We start from the raw sequence: 15,011 nt of genomic DNA, 5'->3' as shown, positions 1-15,011 counted from the left end.
GAATTTCTTTGGAGTGTTTCCTCACAATAGATGTGTTTAGAACAGCTTTGTTTGTTTCTTTGTTTTCCCACTTTAGAACAAAATTTGGAAATGAAAACAAAAATTTTGCTTGTTTCTCAGAGGTACCAGTGTTCTGTAATTGTTCCTTACACAAGTGAGGCTCTTCTCCACAAATCTGTGCATTAAATTTGTCTTTCATTTAAGAACTCATCCAGTTGTCAGTCTCTCTGAAGGTCATGGACTCTCCTTACTTTTAGTAATGCTTATGGGAAATGGGCCACATGTTTATTGTCTTTGGTATCCACTGTTTCCTTTTTTTTCTTTTAAGAAATATTGCCATCTGTTGTTTTCTAGGTTATTTTTTTTTAATATATTCTCTAATTTCTCCTGCATCACCATCAGTTTTACATCGATTTAAAAAAAAAAAAAAAAGAAAAAAGAAAGAAAAATACTGTAATACCATCAAAAGCTTTAACAGACATAGGGCTGAAATTAGGTTATCTTACCATCAAATGCTCTTGTGTAGAATTCTCTTTCTGTTCATTACAGTCTCTGAGCACATTCTTAGTCACACTCGGTTACCATCCATTATTCTGCTAATCGGGAGTTACGGCATGGTGGCAAAGCAGAAACAGAGTTAACGCAACGGATAAAGCAGTTACGTTGTAAAAATACACCATGCCCGTATGTGGAGAAGAAAAACTCAGTGATGCTTTTGACGGTAGAATACAGTGAGCTGGGCCAGGGCTGCCCAGCACAGTTATGTGCGATAGACACCCAGAGCAGAGAGTCTGTCTAACCATGTTCATGTAGCTCATAATCCTGGCTGGACAGGAGCTGGCCTGCTCAGATGTCACGGGGCCAGTTCCCTGCAAGGTAATACAAGATGTGTTTTTCTAAATCTAATGCTGGAAGATAAATCCAACTTTGATTTTACTATGAGTGTATATATTACAAGAAGGTGATAAATAATCTTTTCTTCTGTTATTTTCAGAGCCAAATTTTGTGTCGTCTTATGACATTGGGAACTTTACCTACTTCTTCTTCCGGGAGAATGCAGTGGAACACGACTGTGGGAAAACAGTCTTCTCTCGTGCTGCTCGGGTGTGCAAAAATGATATTGGTGGCAAGTTCGTGCTGGAGGATACCTGGACTACCTTCATGAAAGCTCGGCTGAACTGCTCTCGTCCCGGAGAAATTCCATTTTACTATAATGAATTACAGAGCACTTTCTTCCTGCCGGAATTGGACTTGATCTATGGGATTTTTACCACTAATGTGTAAGTAAATTCCATGATATATTTTATTTTATTAGTATTTGTGATAGTAAAAACTAAAGCTTCTGCGCTGCTCTCTTCTGCATATGCCAAGTAAACATCATAAATTCAAACTACTGTTTTGCCCAATCCCCTGTCCTCTTGTGAACAAGTGTCAGTTCCAAATGCTTCCCACAGGAATTGCTGAAGGCATATGGAAGAAGGAAGAATTCTTAATATTTCCTTACAGCAGGGAGCCAGTTGTGTTTAAGTCTATTCAGCCATCTTTCTCATACATTCTTATAAAGACATTATTTTTTATTTTGCACACTATTGTAATACATAAATACATTATGTACTTATGAAATACATATTTTATAATTGTAATGTGACATGACCATGAATTTGACATAATGTAATTTGACCATGTCAGGAAGAGCTCACCTTACCCAAAAGAGCAGAAGAGGTGCTCTTACATATATTAAACTAGTCGTAACATATGATCATGTGAGTTTGAGGGTCAAACCAAAAATCTAATCTAATTTTAACTGAACCTGTTATATCAACAAGGTAAAATTAAAAAATGTACACTTTGGTCTTAAAAATTAAAATTTGTTAAATATTAAGACATTGGATGGGCATAAAAGCTCCCTAGACTCTGAGCTTGATATCAAGAGTTGCTTAACTCTTATGAAAAAAGAGACGTCAGGGCTGTCATCAGCACACCCGGGCTCTTCTGAGAAAGGACTCGCTAATGTAAGACTACCTTTGCCACATGAAAGTAGGCAGTATTTGAAACCCTGCTGTTACTTCCCTCTTCCCCTGTAGCTCAGCATTCTGCCTTGTCCAACAGAGATGGACTATTCAAAGAGGAATTAATTACAACTGTTTGGGGGTGGGGTTTTTGATAGCTCCATTTAAATTATATTTGTTCCTGCCATCAAATATTGTAACTAAATTTTTGGATGTTGTTGAAATGTTGTGGAGTTAAGATTACTTCCCCATGTTGAATACCTGTTCAGAGATATCTGCACAACCCGTATGATCCACCCTTCAGCCCTGCAACCTGACAGTGGAAAAGCGCCAGGGTTTCCCATGAGGCAGAACAATATATTCCTTTCTGTTGGTGTAACAGCATCATATATTATTGAACCACATTCAGCATTTGTCAGTCTCAATACCTTCAGAATTGCAATGATTTTATTTTACCCTAATGCTTTTTTTAATATACTGTGAATCATTTTGTGGGAAAAAAATGAAGCATCTCTGTCAATAAAGATAGAGTAATAGCAAAGCCTGCACCCTTTATGTGTGTTGACTGTTAAGTCCACTGTGGCCACTGCTTCGTAACGAAGCTGATTTTGTTTCTTTCAGACCATCCGAAAATCTATAAGCATGAGTCTGATGTCCTTTAAGGACTTCAAGAAATTCAAGGAGACATTGGTATGGTTAATTAGTGAGCTGCCTTTAGTGATAGTTTATGTAGGCAAGGAATTATCAAATCCAACGACAACTGATTCTGCAGAAATTGTTGGTGTGAAACTTCAAGATTTGGGGATTCTTTGAAATAAGAGTGACAAGCATAAGCAAGCAAATTGGTCTTTTGTCCTGCTATTAAATCCATATACCCTAACTCTTTTTTCAGTTGTTGGCAAATTTGACCCCCTGGGGTTATTTTTTCTATCCATCCTTTTTGAGTTTCTATAGTAGGCTTTCTTAAGCCATGTGTACATTACAGACTAAGTTTAAAAAAAGAAAAAAAAAAAAAAAGAAAAAAAGAGTGCTGTGTGGATCAATTGTCAGCAGTTTTACCTGCAATGGAAATTTGTGCAACGGCCATCTTCATTATCTATCCCTTTATGTCGAATCGTGGAAGAGAACAATGCAGTTTTCCATGTTACGTGCTTTCATAGTCACTGGATTATATTGTTTACACTGTGCAGAATTACTTTATTGTCATGTAAATCACATTTTCAAGACAAGAGCAGGAAATTGTATGTTTTGCCTGGCCGATGTTTATTCCTGTTTATTCCTCTAATGGGGTATCTTGTAAAGTATGCAGTCCAAGTTGTTTTCTCTTGATGAGTTTCTGGAACTTGCATTCTTATTGCTGTACAACATCTCTTGGAAGGTGGGATTTTTGTGGAGGTGTCTTATCCAAGGGTTCCATAGGGTCCAGAGACATACTATACATTGAAAATCCTTACTTCTGTCATGCTGCCATTGGTTATATAGAAGAAACATTAATGAGCCCTGAGAATAATCTCATCCTGAACTTTGTAACTAAAAAAAAGGTGTCCCTGATGCATGTGATTATGCGTGGGAGTAAAGTATGACCTTGTGGTATTAGAGCAGCAGCAGAAGGTAGGAAGTTCTGAGTTTCTCCCACACCAGCTACTTGACAAGGCTGACAAAAATTGTAAATCCAATGTCTGTGCCTAAATCAGCACATCATATATCATTATCTTGAGATATCATCTCCTGCTTTGTTAATTACTTGAAGGATTGGAGAGTTACTGCCTTTTTTATTTATTTTTCAGCAAATGGACTTAATGTTGTTACTTAGGTTAATGCTTATATTTCTTTTGCAGGAACAGCATAGCAGCCTCAGCAGTCTGTGTTTTCAACCTGAGTGCCATAACTCAGGCCTTTAACGGACCCTTCAAATACCAAGAAAACTCTCGGTCTGCTTGGCTTCCATATCCCAATCCTAACCCTAATTTTCAGGTACAGATACGTGGGAGAAGGACAATAGTTTACATGAGATTTTTTCAAAGTGCTGTATGGTTCATATATAATAAGTCCAGTTTTGCAGTATGTTATAGCCTAAGACCTTAAAAAAATTACCAAAAAAAAGGCTTAAGAGGTCCCCTTATTTCAACGTACTTAATTTTATCCTTCCACAAAATAATTTGGGTTGAAAAGCAGATGTGCTTTGAAGGGTAGGAGAAAAAAGGCTTAACTTCAATCTTCTGTCAAAATGAAACTCTGTAGTTATCTGTCAAGGTAACAGTAATTCCTGGCTGAAATATAATCAAACTGCTATTCTCTTTTACATTGTATTTGTACTATTAGAACCTGAAAAAGAAACCCTGAGAGGAAAAAGAAAGGGGGGAGGGCATGTAAAGGAGGAGTGGTCGGGATTTTGTATATTTTCCTGTACAAGGTGGTCCACACTCCCTGAAGAGTCTGATTAAAAGAATTTGTGACGTGGTGTGCCCCTCATTTAAACTTGTCAGCCTCGGACGGTGTAGTAATCTGCAGCTGGCTGACAGCGTGAAACTAATTAGTCCAAAGTGGGTCACTCAGTGGAACTTTCTACAAAAAGAAGAGGGTATTTCAGGTAGGCACATATGTGTTGTTTTCTTCTTCTGCATAGTCACCACTTCTACTAGGACAATTTTAATGAGTGTGATTCTAGCAAGGGAAGTGGAAGGGAAAACAGCATTAATTTAGTGTTTAACAACAACAGCTTTTCACCAAGATACTTAAGTGTATCCACCTTTATCCACCTTTCGCCATCCCTTAATCTCAATGCAATTTCACGAGTTCAGTGCCTTCCCTATCTTCTTGTAAGGGTCATGAGATCTTTGCAAGCATGAAACGGAATCACACATCGGGACTGTAGGAAGTTATAATTACTTCCTGATTTATGCAAACAAAGGAAAATAAGGCACTGAATTTGCTCAAATTACAGGCCAGAGCCGCATTACCTTTCCTAAATAGTATGTTTGGCATTAGCCCCATGGCATTAGCCCCATGTAAGTAAGCCATATTGCAGAAGTGGGCTATATTTGTGTATAGCTTTTTACGTATTGTAGAAATATTTGTATTGTCAAAATAGTGATAGTAAGAGGGTCTAAGCAAGGCTAAACTTTTGAAGGAGAAAGCCTGAAGAAAGGCTTCTATGTAAAAATCTTACCTTCTTTCTGACTGGGTGACCAAGTCCAAAAAAAGTTATTAACCTCTCCCTACAAACCTTGTATTAATGTGTTGATAATTATTGTAAGAGCACCCCATACAGAATGGTACATATAAACAAAGATGACAGACTGATGGTTGTTTAAAAATGGTTTAAGTCTCTACTGTACTGTCAGCACTCATTTCTAAATCCCTGTCAAGACAAGTGTTGAAGAAATTTCTTGCTTGGATAGTCTGGCTGATTTTAATATGGCTGGTGCTTCAACAAATTTACCAGAACAGTGGCAACAGTTGTATCATATCTCCCTGAGCAACAGCTTTGCAGGCCAGCGCTAGTGTTAAAAGCTGTAATGTGGCATTTTACAACACAATATTGAAGCCAGTTGACATTAACTGATCTCTAGGTATCATTAGTGATGTCCAACTTCTGTTCTTTTGCAGGTGCTATCTTTTGTTCTGTTGAACTTTCTGTTAGATTTCTGGCTCCATAACTGCAGCACTGATGTATACCAGAAGCTAGTCTAATGCTTAGGGCTATGTGTAACCATTTTTTGTGACTTGATGGTTCATTAGAGTACATACTGCTCGTAGATGGGATATATTCATTGGCTGAGTCACTGGTTTCCTTCCCAGAAAGGGGGACTTTGCTTTTGTAGAGTACTTATGATAAAATATCAGAAGTTTTGTTTGTGTAGTCTCCGAAGTAGATTAATCCTCAGAGTATTCACTTACTCGGCAATAACAGACAGAAGTATGTGGTTTGAAGAAAGACTACTGCTATGTAGTGACAGTTACGTCAGACATTGTATATCCAAGACTGGATTATATTAATGAAATATTTTCCAGATTAGAATACTATTGGAGTACCAGTTTTGAGGAACACTGGTTTTCTCCAGAGATTGTTGCTTTTCTCTTTACACAGGGTAATTTCCATCGTAAGACCAAGGACCATATGTATTTCAGTATACTATGAGTGTTTCAGCTGGGATCTTTCCTGCTTGATAGATTCAGAGAAATTCTTCTTTGGAGTGGTTTATTTTTTTCACTGGCCTGACATGCAGGGTGCTCACAGAGCAAGTAATTGTTTCCTGCCAGTTGCTTAACTATCTGTCGTGGTTTAACCTCAGTCGGCAACTAAGCCCCACACAGCCGCTTGCTCACTCCCCCCCGATGGGATGGGGGAGAGAATCAGAAGGGTAAAAGTGAGAAAACTCAGGGGTTGAGATAAAGACAGTTTAATAGGTAAAGCAAAAGCTGCGCATGCAAGCAAAGCAAAGCAAGGAATTCATTCACTGCTTCCCATGGGCAGGCAGGTGTTCAGCCATCCCCAGGAAAGCAGGGCTCCATCATGCGTAACGGTGACTTGGGAAGACAAACACCATCACTCCAAACGTCCCCCCCTTCCTTCTTCTTCCCCCAGTTTATCTGCTGAGCATGATGCCATACGGTACGGCATAGCCCTTGGGCCACTCTGGGTCAGCTGTCCTGGCTGTGCTCCCTCCCAGCTTCTTGTGCACCTGGCAGAGCATGGGAAGCTGAAAAGTCCTTGACTGGTGTAAACTCTAGTCAGCAAGAACCAAAACATCAGTGTGTTATCAACATTATTCTCACCCTAAATCCAAAACACAGCACTATACCAGCTACTAGGAAGAAAATTAACTCTATCCCAGCTGAAACCAGGACACTATCTTTCCTCATCATATGATCTCTCATTATGAAATTATTTATTTGAGTTTTTCTTAACATTTGTAGATTTGGAATGATCACTTAATTTCATTTTGAAAACATGGCAATAATGAAAAAATAACTGGTAGGGTTTTGCACACTGTATTGTTTTGTTCATGCTGTAATTCATAGCATAATTTATGACACAGTAGAAAAGAATGAAATGGTGTGACTTAGGTATGCCTTTCACATCACCGACATATTTGATAAATGTTGTGAAGTACTGTTTTAATTCTCTGATGCAATTATGCATGAGTAAACGTGGATGTTTACATATTCACATGTGCTAAACAGCTTTCTCTTTTGTGTCCTCAGTTAGTTGAAGACTTAAACACAAAGATGCTAAAATTAACTGCCGCTTATTTTCCTTTGTTTATTTATGCTTGAAATTTGTGCATGTGATTAGTGAATGCTTTCCTGTGAGAAGAGAGTACAGTTTTCAGATATAAAATATGGTCAGTTCCAAAGCAAAAATGTCTTTGCCATGGATAACATTTTTTAGTTAGAGCTCCACTCTGTCTGTTCTTGGCTAGTGAGTGCAGGGTCTGAAGAAGCTGCTAGAACTGTGCGTGGTGCTGTGACCTGGGACTTCTGTCAGACCCTGGCTGTGGTAGGACGTGGGCTTTCCTTTGAAAATTTGATATGTCTTTAGCACTGCATCTGTGTAAATTATAAAGAAAACTATTGAGAAAATTCTGTGATTTGTTGGATGGTAGTTTTTCTCCTTCCTACCCTGTGAACACGGGATATAGCAAAATATTACTATAGCCCACTTGTGGTGGTCAGTCTGGTGCCCTTCTACATTGTTTAGAGTTAGGGAGGCTCTGTAGTACTGCCTCAGGAAAGTGGAGCTTGCTCAGTCACTATGTGGACAGTCTGATCAGCACCAAAATGAGATCTGAAAGTGGAATTCCACACTGTCACTACAAGATATACTTCGGTGTGGGTGGGTTTTTTTTTTTGGTTTTTATTTTTTTGTGCTGTAAATCAGAGAGTAAATCTGTTGTTATCATTGACGCATATAGTAATGTTACTTTTCTGTGTTTACAGTGTGGCACCATGGACCAGGGTTTGTATGTAAATCTGACTGAAAGAAATCTTCAAGATGCTCAAAAATTCTTCTTAATGCATGAGGTCATTCAACCAGTTATTCCAATTCCTTACTTCATGGAAGACAACAGCCGTTTTTCCCATGTGGTTGTGGATGTCGTGCAGGGCAAGGACATGCTTTTCCATATCATCTATCTTGCCACAGGTATGAACTCTACATTGCTGTGGTAACTGCAAAAGTTTGAGGTCTATGAGTTTTAATGTTCTGTGAATCAGTTATGGAATATGTATGGTGCACCTTGAACAACAGCTTTTCCACTTTGGCAGCATTAACCCTACTGTCTACCTTTTCTGAGTAGATTAATTCAGCAGTTTGCAATGTCTTTATATTATAATGTGAACTCAAATTTTGGTGCCTGTGTCCTATTCTCCTTTGAAGGTATGAAACCTACATGCTCTTGAGGGAGCGAATCGTTGGAAATTCTACAAACAGGACTTCACGAGTTTCTCTGTCTTTTATTCTTTTTATGTAGTTCAATCTCTCCCAAGATAAGATGGTTTAGGATCCTCTGAGATAGAAGTAACTGTACAAATAGCAAATACAATTACTGCTATTGCTATTTCTGACTTTTCTGCTCACAAATATTTTATTATCTTTCCTTTTCATTTCATTTTTAAGTCATTCATTATGCAGTTTTACACCCTGCCTTATTATTTGTCCATTTATATGTGAGCTTAGCAATGAAAGAAAAATAATCCTCCAGCTAAAATTGCCTTGGTTAGAAGTATTGCTTTCTTGGTTCAAAATTTCAAGCTTCTTAAAAATAGGGAGGGTGTCAGAGAACTGTTTTTGCGGAAAAAGGATGTCCCCAGCTGAGACTGAAATACTAGGTTGGAGTAACATGTTTAGAGCCTCATGGCGTAAGACTTAGGGTAGTTCTCAAATATTTAGTCCCATGCACATTAGTAGGGGATAGCTCGTCACAGCAATGGTTTGTTAATGTGCATGGTTTGTCTCACAGTGAGCAGGCACCAAATATCATAAATTTGGGGAAAGAATCTGTTGAGCAACCAGAGGAAAAAAAAATCCCAATCCTATTTATTTGATCTTGCAGTCAATGAAGTACCTTTCAAAATTGTCATTGATTCAGTAGAAACTGGATCAATCCTTTTAATTACTAAAATTATGATTTACTAATGAAAATTATATATTCTATAGCGCATAATTTACCAAGAGCCCAAGAAAAATGTGCATTGTGATTCAATATATGAATTAATTTTCCCTTGAAAGCATGATACCATTTTTCAGAGAAGATTATTTCTTTTGAGTTTGAAGAAATTTTATGGTAATTTGGTGCATTCGGGTGAGACAGTATTTCTTTGCCTATTATGCTTGTAGCTTTCTCATTGTGCTACTTGAAAGATAGGCAGTAATATAAAAGTTTTTAATAAGTTAAAACTGTGCTTGGATTTGACCAATTGTAGTCAAAACAGCCCGCTGGTTGGTAAATCATAGCATTTTAATAGAAATCATGCCAATACTAAATGCTGTTTGTATTGTAGAGGTCTCCTGACAGAAACTGAATTACAGAAACATGTACTGAATTGGTTTTATATGAAGAGACTATCACTGCATTGTGGGATATTTACATTATAACGGCAGCACTGAGAATGATGTAATTTGTCATAATTCTGATTGTCTTCAGTTTTCAATTTCCCTTACTGTGTTTCCTTTTATGTTTGATTCAGTAAGCGAGGAAACTTTACGTTTCATGGTTCATTAATAAATTGTGTTCAGTAAAGGTTCTAGGTTCTTTTAATGCATCTTTCTTGCTGCTAAAAGGATATAGCTCCTGTACTCCTTATGATGTATACTTGCCTTCCACTTTCATTCTTCTCTGTGCCTCTGGTTTTGCTTATTCATGGAAGTAGGGTACTGCTTTAGCTGGATCTTTAGTCTGACTCCAGAACATGCTTTTCTGTCATCAGATAGTGTATGTTTTATAAGTGTGAGAAACCGTATGATAAAAACCCCCAGGTCACGATATAGTGTTCTTGAAGTTTTCTTGACAGAGCCACTTCTATTTCACTTCTATTTCACTGAATCACAGTGGGTTTTGTGAACATTTCTTCTGCCTCCTCCCCCCCAGCTGAGTGTAAGTACTAAGCTTTATTTTTCAAGAAATATTAATATTCACTTTTCAGAAAAATTACCTTTTTGGTAGATTTTTAAATTACCGCATACATGTTTATATATAAATACCATACCTACAATACATAAGGGTAGTTTAAAAATCCCAAGATATAGCAAAATACACAGTGTAATTTACTTAAAATCTTAGGATTTGAGGAGAAAGGGGGTATTTTTACCTTCTTTGGGGTGCATGTCATAAGTTTAATTTAATGATATTGGTAATAATGCAGTGTCTTAGTTCTCCATAGTCCTGTCTTTGCTTGTGTAGAAGCTGTGGAGCAGTTAGCGTTGAGTTTGCATCCTAAACTACATGTGCTACAAGATTGCTGAGAAAACACCACTGCTTCAGTAAACAACAGAAACTAAAAGGCAGCAGCCTTAACTTTGGAAATAAACAGTAACTTTGGAAACAGACCAAGTTTAATAGTTTTGAATTCATCCAGTGTCCAGCCTTATTCCCGCATACAATGTCATCTGCCCCAAGCTCCTAACACCTTAAACCATGTGTATGTTTGGGAGAGGTGGAAGAGTGGGGTTACAGTCACTACCAGACTGAGAAAGGCTAACATTGTTGTATCTTTTCCGATTTAATTTACTTGCATTATTAAAAGTGGTGGCAAATTAAATTAGGAGTTAAATTTTTGCCACAATGCTCCATCTTCAAAAAAAAAAAAAGCAACAAAGGAACTTGCTGAGGAACAATGGGCTGGTCTGCATTCAGTCCCTGGGAAAATCAAGGCACACACCTCTTTGGAGCACACTTCTGTGGGCACATGATGGAGAAGATGATGATTTGGAACATTAAGTATGGATTTCTCAAGGGTGAATGATGCCTGACCAACCTGATTACTTTCTGTGGTAAAATGACTGGATTTGCGCATGAGGAGAGAGTAGTACTTCAACTTTAGCAAGGCTTTTGACACTGTCTCCCACAGTGTTCCTATATCCAAATTAGGATGTATGGTCGGGCAACTGGATGTATAAAACCTGCTTGGATGTCATGCTCAGAGGATAGTTGTTAATGGGATGTACACAAGTGGTAAGGAGCTGAGTACTGTCCTGTTTAACATTTTAATCAATGACCTGGAGGAGACAACAGAGTGCACTCTGTCAAGTGTGCAGATGACACCAGACTGGGGTACCAGTAGTTACACTGGAGGACTGCACTGCCATCCAAAGGACCTAGACATGCTGGAGGGGTGGGCTAGCAAAAACCTCACGGAATTCAACAGATGCAAATAGGAAGTCCCAAATCTGGGAAAGACTAACTCTATTCAATGTTTGAGGCTAGGGACTGACTGTCTAGGAAACAGCTCTGCTGAAAGGACTTGGGGACTTTGGTAGGCAGCAAGCTGAACATGAGCCAAGAGCATGCCCTTGCAGCAAAGAAGGCCAACAGCATCTTGGGCTGTATTAACAGGAACATAGCCAGTAGATCAAGGGAAGATATTATCCCCGTGTACTCAACACACTTTAGACCGACATCTACTTTTGGCCTCCCTCCAATACAAAAAGGATGTTGATACACTGGAGCAAATTCAGTGGAGGGCCACCTTCTGTTGGGTGCTGGAGCACCATGCCTTAGGAGGAGAAGCTGAGGGAACTGGCCTTGTTCATCCTAGAGGAGAGCAGGCTTCAGGGGGCATCTAGTAACAGCCTGCAAATACCTACAGGGAGTTTACATGAAGAACGGAGCCAGGCTCTTCACAGTGGTGCATGGTGGGAAGACAAGAGACAACAGGCAGAGAGTTTCAGACTGGATATAAAGAAAAGCTTTTTCACTCTGAGGACAGTCAAGCACTGGATCGGATTTCCCAGAGAGGCTCTGCAGTCTCCATCCTTGGGGATTTTCAAGACTTGACAGCAACTCAGTCTATGTTATAGCTAGCTGTCCTTTGAGCAGGAGGTCGGACTTGAGACCTCCTGATATCCCTTCCAACCTAAATTATCTTCTGTCTATTGTATGCCAGTACAATGGGCAAATTGGTTGGGCTAAATTACATTTTTACTCAACCCTGTGATAATAGATACCATTGTACTTTCTGCTGCCAAAAGAGAAGTGCATTCAACTCTAACAGAAGTACTGGCAGTACGTAATTTACACCTACTGGTGTAAAAGCAGGAGGGATCCAACCCATGCTGTGTGAGATGTACTCTGCATAACTTTTGTAGTTATAATTCATTACAACATTCTTACAAAAATTGTATTTTAAAATGCTCAAAGCTGATTCAGTGGAAAGGTAAGCAAATAGATTGGATTGAATACAAATGAATGCTCTGCTGTCTTTGTTACTCAAAGCAAAAATCCCATTCTTTGAAGCAGATGGGCAGTAGTTAAGAGAAAATTCTCTTCCCCCCCCTCACATTCACTTACCTATCCACTGTTATTAGAATACAAATATTACAGAAGAGAATAACCCTGACAGTATAAAAGTGTAACCTAATTTCATTAAACCTTAAATAGATATAGTATTACTTGAGGAGAGACTGGGAGTAAGCAAGCAAGTGCATTAATCTACTGTGTCAACAGTCTTCATTTCCTAAACCTTTGCCAAGTCATCATTCTGCTAGGAGATTCTGATGTGCTGGGATTTAACAGCTACTGCTTATATCAAAAATATACTTCAGTACTTTGGAAACACATCTTAATCTTTCGCTACACTGGCTTCTAACGCAGAATGAAGGGATATATCAATTCCTGCACATTTTGTGTTGCTTAGATCTAGCAGTGCTGCTGGCTTTAGGCAGGCAGAAATCCCTGAAACAATTTTTGGTGATTCAGAAAGGAAAGTCAAGGAAAGCATTCACAGAAGTTCTGTATTAAAAGTCATCTATAATAACAAGTTGAGTGTAGAGCGAGCTAGAAAACAACCCAATATTCTGACAACTTTTCAAGTTTAAAAGACTTCACTTCCTTCTTCATTAGAAAAAATTCAAAGCAAAATGGTGCTATGTGTGTCATAGTTTTGTTTCCCTCCCTTTTGTCCCTTCCCCTCCCTCCCCCCTCCCATTTCTTTCTCCCTTTTATTTTTCCCTTTCAATTTAAATGCCTAGGTGTCCCATGGTTCAAAACTTTGCCAATATCATAAGGTCTCTGAAGCATTTTTCAGAAAACAAGATGTTGCAACAAGAGCAAGTAGCCCTTATTTAGAGGACTATTGCAAAATGTATTGATTTATTTGAATAAGAAAATTATTAGGTATGGTGTCTAGTTCGAGGGTATTCTGAAAACAGTGTCTGGTTGCTGTTTTTTGGGAGTTCAGAAAAGGTAATATTTGCACTGTCTGAAAAGACACTTTAAGGCCATATTTTAAAAATGGCTTGGTGGAAAACTCCCATGTTCTTTCTGTTCTTTGGTTCCAGTGGACAGAGGATATCCCCTCTGTATCCTGAGTAGAAACGGTATATGCCCAGTGGTGGGTCTTGATTATTGGGATTTATAGTTTAGCACTGATAAAATTGGGTATGGCTGACTTATAAAGAGAGTATGAAACCTGAAGAAAGATTTATTGTTGGCTACATTGCATATCTTTAAAGAGTGGGTTGTTCACTGAACTGAACCTGAATTTTTATGCCATAAAGCCAGGTTTATCTGAGGCTTAAAGATGACTGGAGAATGTTTTAACAGGTTTTGAACTTTCCTTTCCAAGAAGTTCTAGAAAGTATTTTTCCCTGCTCTTAAGACCTCAAAATTACAGGTAGCAATGCAGAGAATAATGATAAAAATAGTTCTGATGAAACACGTACAGCAGTTATTATAAAGAAGTGGAGAGGTTTCACAAAGAAATTTCAAAAGATATTTTTTGAAAATGCAGATTAATTTTTCATACATATGCCTTTAGAAGGGTTATAACAGGTAATAAATCTCCACAAGTGTAACATTTTTCTCATGAAGCCTGATACTGTATATTATCCAGAAACCAGTCCCAACCGCATGAAATGATTTGGAAGTATGCATGAAACTCAGTTTGGAAATGCTATCAAAACAGTTTGTGTTTCTCCTGTTTGTCTTACTAGATGGGAGTAAATTGATGCAAAGTAGTGCATGATTTGATTCCTCTGTGATTTTTGTTACAGATCTATCTTTTTCCTTTTGTCAATACATGACACTTTTTGCTAGGGAACAACCCAAGGTCTTAATAAGAACAAAAGTTGTATGTATGTGTGTTTTTGCTAAAAAATCTCAGATGAAATATTGTCATTTTCCTGGCAGACCACAGGTTCTTATCAAAGTGTGCAGCTTTCACAGTTTAATGTGCATGGTGTTATAAGATATGTAATAATGTGAAGTTATGGACCTTAAAATTATAAGCAAAAACAGATGCTTACATGTGTTTCATACATGGTGAAGAGAGCAAAAAAGCTTAAGTTGACTGCATTTTTTCCAATTTGGTGCTATTTCTGACTGTATTATCTCAAGCGTGTTGAGGTTATTGAAAGTAATCTGCAGATAATTTTTGTAGAAAGCAGCTATAGACTTTTCCTCTCAGTTTGAGAAGCACCTTTTTAGTCTAGAAACTACAGTATAAATGCAATAATAATAATAATAATGTGAAAGTAGTTGTAATTTGAGTCACAAGTCAAGTGTGAAAGTGGTAGGTAGTCTATTTGTATGTATTAATAGTTTCTAGTTCAAAAACAGAAACAGGGAAATCAGCATGCAGATGGATAATGGGGCATATACACCGTGGCAGCCAGCAGTCACTTTTTAAAACTATGTCTCTTCTGTTGTAACAGAAAACATGGCTGCTTTGTTTCTTATGCCTTTCCTTGACAAAGGTATAGTGTGCTTTTACACAGTTGTAAAGCACCCCTGCAACGGTTTTAAAACTACTTCCCTGTAACTTCTTACCCTTCTGGCCTTA

At 38.1% G+C, this 15,011-nt stretch overlaps 1 protein-coding gene across 1 annotated transcript in view; it reads left to right on the top strand.

Moving 5' to 3' along the window:
• SEMA5A (semaphorin 5A) overlaps positions 1-15,011 on the top strand; it is a gene marked incomplete at its 5' end in the record, with an annotated part of 346,806 nt that overhangs the window by 211,788 nt on the left and 120,007 nt on the right. The window contains 3 exon segments of the mRNA XM_082303954.1: positions 995-1,280; positions 3,848-3,983; positions 7,953-8,157. Coding sequence (XP_082160080.1) covers positions 995-1,280; positions 3,848-3,983; positions 7,953-8,157 — 627 coding nt within the window.

This window comes from Platalea leucorodia (genome assembly GCF_965183815.1).
Source record: "Platalea leucorodia genome assembly, chromosome: 1".
NCBI lineage: Eukaryota > Metazoa > Chordata > Aves > Pelecaniformes > Threskiornithidae > Platalea > Platalea leucorodia.
This window is presented reverse-complemented; position numbering and strand designations above follow the sequence as displayed.